This window comes from Rutidosis leptorrhynchoides, chromosome 4, assembly GCF_046630445.1.
Source record: "Rutidosis leptorrhynchoides isolate AG116_Rl617_1_P2 chromosome 4, CSIRO_AGI_Rlap_v1, whole genome shotgun sequence".
In the NCBI taxonomy this organism is placed as follows: domain Eukaryota; kingdom Viridiplantae; phylum Streptophyta; class Magnoliopsida; order Asterales; family Asteraceae; genus Rutidosis; species Rutidosis leptorrhynchoides.
This window is the reverse complement of record NC_092336.1, coordinates 272,532,203-272,539,575: the sequence shown is the minus strand read 5'-3', so window position 1 is coordinate 272,539,575 and position 7,373 is coordinate 272,532,203. Positions and strand designations below refer to the sequence as shown.

The 7,373-nt window shown below is 35.8% G+C and overlaps 2 protein-coding genes across 3 annotated transcripts; one reads left to right on the top strand and one right to left on the bottom strand.

Annotated features, from left to right (window-relative positions):
* Nucleotides 1–1,211: 1,211 nt before the first annotated feature.
* LOC139843554 (phosphoglycolate phosphatase 2) lies at nucleotides 1,212–4,621 on the top strand. 2 transcript variants are annotated; one of them, XM_071833662.1, is made up of 11 exons: nucleotides 1,212–1,480; nucleotides 1,616–1,683; nucleotides 2,349–2,441; nucleotides 2,514–2,585; nucleotides 2,708–2,779; nucleotides 3,002–3,061; nucleotides 3,166–3,218; nucleotides 3,298–3,495; nucleotides 4,027–4,130; nucleotides 4,230–4,339; nucleotides 4,384–4,621. In XM_071833662.1, the coding sequence occupies exons 1-10, from the start codon at nucleotides 1,369–1,371 to the stop codon at nucleotides 4,328–4,330; spliced, it is 933 nt and encodes a 310-aa protein (XP_071689763.1). In that variant the 5' UTR covers nucleotides 1,212–1,368; the 3' UTR covers nucleotides 4,331–4,339; nucleotides 4,384–4,621. The 2 variants fall into 2 exon arrangements, with proteins under 2 accessions (XP_071689763.1, XP_071689762.1); XM_071833661.1 differs by having other exon boundaries at nucleotides 4,230–4,621.
* A 260-nt stretch (nucleotides 4,622–4,881) lies between these two features.
* On the bottom strand, nucleotides 4,882–5,265 carry LOC139841613 (uncharacterized). The gene has a single exon (XM_071831825.1). The coding sequence runs from the start codon at nucleotides 5,263–5,265 to the stop codon at nucleotides 4,882–4,884; it is 384 nt and encodes a 127-aa protein (XP_071687926.1).
* Between the last annotated feature and the right edge of the window lie 2,108 nt (nucleotides 5,266–7,373).

Sequence of the window (7,373 nt, the reverse complement as noted above, 5' to 3'; positions counted from 1 at the left end):
GGTCGTGTGTAAACGGTATATTTTAGATTATCATTATTTGATAATCTACGTAATGCTTTTTAAACCTTTATCGATAAAATAAAGGTTATGGTTGTTTTAAAAATGAATGCAGTCTTTGAAAAACGTCTCATATAGAGGTCAAAATCTCGAGACGAAATCAATTAATATGGAACGTTTATAATCAATATGAACGGGACATTTCATGTGGGTATTTAGCAGTGTTGCAAAACACCCCGTCTCGAGCCGTTGCGACGCCCGTTGCGACGTTTTGGTGACTAGCCCGTCACGTCTCGAAGAAAATCGTCTAATATGACAGTCAACGGTCAAAATTCGGGTCAAAGTTGAAAAAAATCAGGTCAAAGTCTCTCAAAATTCCGAAAAGCCGAAAAGTCGGTAAAATTGGTCAAATTTGTCCTATTTTAGTTAGAATTTTCTGTATTATATTAACAGTGATAGCGATTATGGGTACAAATTAGTTAATTAAAGTGTTTGGCTTTAAAATATGTACATTTATATACTTATATATTTAAAAGTCAACTTTAGTCAACGTCCCTCTCGACCCCCGTCTCGACCCCGTCTCGAACATCTCGACCTTTTTAAGACCCGACCGTCTCGACCCCGTCTCACGTCTTTTGCAACCTTGGTATTTAGGCTTATGCATGTAGGTGTGTATGTATGTATGTTTATGCATGTAGATAGTATGTATGTATGTATGTATGTAGGTATGCATGTATGAATATCCACTTGACATGCCTTTCGAGTTCTGTTTCTAATGTCATTCAGCTCTATTAATTGAGGCAACATCTAACGTCGTCCTGTTGGCGACTTGACTGTCTCGTAGAGCCTAAATTGAATTTCAGCCAGACTTTAAAACTCATGAAAATTTGATTCTACCATTTTAATTACGTTTTTTTTTTTTTCATTTTCATGTCGTTTCAATTTTATTTTTATTTTTTGATTTTATGTTCAATTTTTATTTTACTATTTAAAAAAACATTTTTCTACTTTTTGGCCGGAAGTCTACTCGAAAGTAATCTCTTTATCTGTTGAATAGAGAGAATTTCCCTACTTTTAAGAGTTTTTCACATAGAAATGAATTGTTTTGTGCAAAACATAAGTTGGTTAATTTAGATAGATGTCAAAAATATCATCGATCTCCCTTGCAATATTTATAGTGGAACTTACTGACACACTCCACTACAAACACAGAACCTCCAGTGCCAATGAGAACCAAACAAATTACATGAAAAATGGAATATACGTATTCCTTGTGAATTAATTCCAATAATAACAATTTTTCAAATTTGTTCCTTCTCGTTTCTTGACCCTGAAAATAAAAGTGCAGTTGATTATCATCAATTCATCACCATGGGTGACAATAAATCAACAAGTGATTCTGCTTCTGTTTCCCTACCTTTATCTGTCACAAACTTTCGAGATCTCTTCGATTCAGTTGATGCTTTCCTCTTTGATTGCGATGGTATTTTTATTTCTGTTTTTATTTAAATTATTTATTTATATTTATACAAGTTCAGTATCATTATCTTTTAATTATTGGTATGTATATTACATCTTTTTTTGAAATTATTGATGATGATTATGATGATGTTATTAGGTGTAATTTGGAAAGGAGATACACTCATTGATGGTGTTGCACAAACACTTGAAATGCTTAGGTCCAAGGTATTTTTATTTTTAAAAATTATTTTTGTTGCATTTTAGTGATTTCTGAGTAAAATTAAAAAGACACTCGGCCTCTCTGTTATCGGAACAAGAAAGAGTGAAAAACCACATCGATTTCCCATTTACTTTTGTAGTTATTACTTGAACAAAGACACAATCACATTTCAGTGGAATAAAAATACCAAGAGACTTACTTTTGATGCCCTAATTAATACAAATTTGTTCAAAACTAAGTACAACGAGTAACTATCCTTAGAATAGCCCTAGTTGGGGCCTGAATTCCTTCCGATAGATCTCAAGTTCTAACCTTACTAGAAACATATTTTGGGATGATCAGGGAAAAAAGTGGGAAAACGGTTGGAACGATCACGTGATACTCTAATAGGCTGCATACATCTGAGTAAAAAATACTCCTTCCCCGTATAGCTTTGACAGTGCAAACTTTATTATTTACCGTTTAAGTACGAGGAGTCAATGACATGAGTAAGAGTAGTTTTAAGTACATTGCTTTTTTAGTTACTTTGCCATATATATATTTTTTTAGAACGGCAATATCTGCATCACCCAGAGAGGACTTAACCGCCTTCGCGATCACATTGCGCTATTGATTATCTTATTCATTCTTTTGATATTAAAATCTTGATTTGAGTTTCATTCTATTACAGGAGAAGAAGTTGGTTTTTGTAACTAACAATTCATCAAAATCCAGAAAACAGTATGCTAACAAGTTCCAGTCACTTGGAATCTCTGTAACTGAGGTTTGTTAGGTACAATCATCCGATTTCATGTATCGTATATGAATGGGGTACTCAAAAACTAAGATTTTGCAGGAAGAGATATTTTCATCGTCGTTTGCAGCTGCTATGTACTTGAAAATTAATGAATTCCCTCCAGAAAAGAAGGTTCAGTAGTATACACGTTTATTTTCGTATCATATTAGTAACATATTTTATCCTTGTTTTTGTAATTTTTACTACAATTTGTTGTTATCTTAAAGTAACCGAAATAGTGTATGTTGGTGCAGGTGTATGTAATAGGTGGGGAAGGCATATTAGAAGAGCTTAAACTTGCTGGTTTTACTGGTCTTGGTGGTCCTGTACGTTTCTTTCTGTGGATCTCAAATTTTTGTTTACTTACTGTAATGTGCTAATGCGTCTATTGTTTTTTTAATCTCTTTTTCTTTCTTTCTTTTTTTTTTTTTAATTGGATAAATGTAAGTGTACAAGATTTTTGGATCATTATATATATATATATATATATATATATATATATATATATATATATATATATATATATATATATATCTATGCCTCTGCAGGAAGATGCGAATAAGACTGTGCAGCTTAAAGCAAACACCCTCTTCGAGCATGATAAAACTGTAATATAACAGTTTGTTAGTTCATAACTTCATATATATCTTTCTTTGTTGAATGCTTAATAGTATTAGTACATGAATACTAACTGTTTAATGTATGATGCCAGGTTGGAGCGGTTGTTGTTGGAATTGATCCATACATAAATTATTACAAACTACAGTAAGATGGTGCATTCACTTGTTTTTGTTCCAATATTTTTGGTTGGAGTTGAAAATATTTTAAAAAAGAATGTGGTCAGGTATGGAACGCTTTGCATTCGCCAGAATCCAGGATGCCTTTTTATTGCTACAAACCGTGATGCAACTGGAAATATGACCGATCTTCAAGAATGGCCAGGAGCTGGGTGTATGGTTGCTGCTGTTTGCGGGTCAACTCAGAAAGAGCCTATTGTTGTTGGAAAGCCATCGACGTTTTTGATGGACTTTTTGAAGAATAAGTGAGTAGTGAATTTATTTTTATTATACTATTTCCGCACGATGACCAAAATACCCAGTGAACAGTAACATTCCCAATTATTTTCACAGGGGTATGATGGTAATCTTGCATTTTTTTTTCTTTTTATTTTACAACCTTTTTTCCCTTTCTTTGCAACTTTCTTTTTTCTACAACTTTTGTTTTTCCTTTCTTTACGTATATATTTTTTCCCACATTTAACTATTGATAAACAAAAGTGTCCAAATTATGTGGGCTCGGTGACGTGGTTAGTTTGATTGCTTTAGTTATTAAAGATTAGATGAGTTCGGTAGGTTGAGCCGGGTTATTTGTTTAATCTTTTTTGCTTCAGTTAGGCTTACTATGGATAAAATATTCTAATGGGAAGCATATAGTTTTAGACAATGAGAACCGTCCCGCCGCAACACACGGGCCAAGAACCCTTGTTGTCAATGGATTTTCAATTTGTTGCATATTGTAGTATATGGTTTTATGATGCTAAATATGTAACTTGACTTGAATCTTGGGCTTACAGATTCAAGATTCCTACGAGCAAAATGTGTATGGTGGGTGACAGATTAGATACTGATATTTTATTTGGTCAGAGTGCGGGCTGCAAAACGCTACTTGTTTTTTCAGGTAGCTGTTTAACCGTGCTCTTATATTACTTTATTGTCGTCTTTACTTGTATGTTTCTTTTTAGATGTTTCTCAATCGATACGTTGTTGATCGCTGCAGGTGTTACAAGTCAGTCAACATTCCAAGATCCCTCAAATGATATCCAACCTGATTTTTACACAAACCAGATTTCAGACATATTCGATCTACTAAACTCATGAACAAAAGCATTTAGGATGTCGATCTATGAAGAAATACAATCGGTGATAATGCAACAGGATGTAACAAGCTACTCTACCAAGTATATTTATTATGATTCTTAGCCTGCTGCAAGTATGTTTCTTTTGAAATGTGCGATAATTAGCAACATTGGCCTCTTTAACGCGCCCCATTTAACATTTAATTAGAAACCCGTGGGTTATATCTATTTATGTTTATGTATGGAATATCATTGCCTCTTGCTTTTGATGAAAACTTGACATATAAATTAAACAATATCAGAAGAGATTACATCGTTCGCCAACCATATGGTCGCACAATTTGGAACACTACCTTCAAAAATAGTCTCATGAGTACAATTCAAGAATGAAGTTGCTATACTGTGAGCCACTTTGTTCCCATGTCTTCTTACAAAAGACCAATTACACACATTAAAACTTAGGGAGTTACTTAAAATCTCTTTGAGCATACTTGCAATTTGTAGCAAAGTGGACTTTTTACGGGGAGCATTAATCAAACACAAAGAGTCACTCTCGAAAGTGACCTCTGAGTATCATTTCCTCCGCGCATGAGTCATCGCCCAATAGATAGCTTTAGCCTCAGCCTCTAAAACCGAGCCTGCAAAACATTCTGATCGAGCACCTGAAATTAGAACATCCCCGTTGTGATTACGAGCCACAAACCCCAAACTTACTTTACCAGTTTCTCTTTTCCAAGCTGCATCGCAGTTAAACTTAATGTAACCGACTTGTGGTCTTAACCATGGAGACATATGTGTGTTATGCATGGCATCAACACCTTGGGAATCCGCTCTCTTATTAGCGTTGTGAAAGTCAGATAGAACCCGTTTTTCCACCACTTCAACTCTTTCATATATATCATTGATCTGATCATGGAAGTGTTTGTTCCTTTTTGTCCACAAACCCCAAAGCATCATCATAAACAGCTCCCACCTCGCTGGAAACTTGTCGAGAATTACGCGACTAAAATCCTCCAAAGTACCAGCCCCTCCCACTATATCATAAATACTACCAAAGTTACTTCGATTCCACACCTCCTTTGCTGCTGAGCAATGGAACAATACATGTGAAATATCTTCATTTATATCACCAGTGAGTACAAGAGTTTGTTGATGCAATAAGACCTCTAGCCCGTAAGTTATCAAGTGATGGAACATAATTATGCCAAGCTCGCCACATGAATATTTTAACTTTGCTAGGAACCCTCGCCTTCCAAATAGCATGCCAAAAAGCATTAGAACTTCCAAGAGAAGGTTGTAGTATGCCTTGTGATGATTCAAGGGATAAAAAGTAAGCTGACTTGCATGAAAAAACACCATCTGAACTATAATACCAATACAGAGTGTCAGCACTTGACTGACTAACAAAACAAGCTGCTATTTTGTTAGCAATATCATGTGGGAACAATTCTGATAGCAGACCGCGGTTCCAGTCATTACCCTCAAGATTCAATAAGTCCCGTACATACTCAACTTCACAATTATTCGGTTTCGGTCCCAATCTTCTTTCATTATCAAGCCAGAAATCATCCCATATTCTCACTGAACGACCATCACCACTTACTTCCTTTTCGCACAAGATCTTTAACAGAAAAAAACTGCGCCAAATATAACTCGGTCTATAGTCAATTGTTGCATCAAAAAAGGAAGTTCGCGGGAAATAACGAGCCTTTAAAATTCTAGCAACCAATGTCGTTGGGTTGGTGATCAGGTGCCACGCTTGCTTTGCGAGCAAAGATCTATTGAACAAACCCAAATGCCGGAATCCAAGCCCACCACGAAACTTTGATACACACATTCTCTTCCATGCACACCACCGAATAGGCTTTTCTTTAACCCCATCACCCCACCAAAACAAGTTCAAAGCCTTGTGAATATCATCAATTAGATTATCAGGAAGTAGAAAGATATTCATGACGTACATGGGCATTGTTTGCGCAACAGATTTGATGAGTACCTCTTTCCCCCCAATCGAGAGAGTTTTCTCTTTCCATCCTCTGAGCTTTTTCTTTATCTTGTCCAAAATAGCTTGAAAGACTACCTTTTTAGATCTCCCAATAACTGATGGGAGTCCTAAATATTTGCTTTGATTAACAACTTCTCGCACATTCAAGCACTCAATTATAGCTGTACGAACACGTGGCACAACATTTGGGCTAAATGATAAGTCTGATTTTGCATAATTGATAACTTGACCTGACACATGGCAATAACGTTCCAAAATATCTTTTAATCTGCAACTTTCTTGAATTGAAGCTCTAGCAAAAAATAGACTATCATCGGCAAAGAACAAATGAGAGACTTCTGGCGCTCCTCGGCACACCTTAACTCCATGAATATAACCCTCTGCTACTGGCTTCCTTATCATGACTGATAGCACTTCTGCACACAAAATAAAAAGATAGGGCGAGAGAGGATCCCCTTGGCGAAGACCTCTAGTTGGTATCACGTGACCTGAAATTTGCCTGTTAATATTAAAAGAAAAGGAAACCGAAGTAACACAAGCCATAATCAAATTGATAAAGTGTGATGGAAAGCGGTATTTGCAAAGAACAGCTCGAATGAAAGACCACTCAACTCTGTCATAAGCTTTGCTGATGTCCACTTTGAGTGCTATTGCACCTTTTTTACCATCTCTCTTATGTTTAAGCCAATGTAGGACTTCAAATGCAACTATAGCATTATCAGTGATCACACGGTTTGAGACAAAAGCTGATTGATTTTCATAAACAATGCTCGACAAAATTGGTTTTATTCGATTAACTAGCACTTTAGATATTATTTTGTAGAGCACATTACACAAACTAATTGGCCGTAGATCTTTAAGGGACTCGGGTTTTGAAACTTTCGGGATAAGAGTTACAAGCGTTTTATTGATATTAGGAGGTAGCACTCCCGACTCAAAAAAAGTTGAAACCGTATCCGTTACGGTAGTGCCAACAACATGCCAGAATTTTTGGAAGAATAAAGCTGACATACCATCAGGCCCCGGAGCCTTAGACGGGTCCATTTGCATTAAAGCCTCA

What these genes read in the sequence shown, in the direction of transcription:
- LOC139843554 (XM_071833662.1), top strand. Translation starts at nt 1,369, where the DNA reads ATGGGTGACAATAAATCAACAAGTGATTCTGCTTCTGTTTCCCTACCT. An exon ending in TCTTCGAGCATGATAAAACT is followed by an intron (nt 3,062 to 3,165) that starts GTAATATAACAG and finishes GTATGATGCCAG; the next exon opens with GTTGGAGCGGTTGTTGTTGG. An exon ending in ATAAATTATTACAAACTACA is followed by an intron (nt 3,219 to 3,297) that starts GTAAGATGGTGC and finishes GAATGTGGTCAG; the next exon opens with GTATGGAACGCTTTGCATTC.
- LOC139841613 (XM_071831825.1), bottom strand. Translation starts at nt 5,265, where the DNA reads ATGATGCTTTGGGGTTTGTGGACAAAAAGGAACAAACACTTCCATGAT.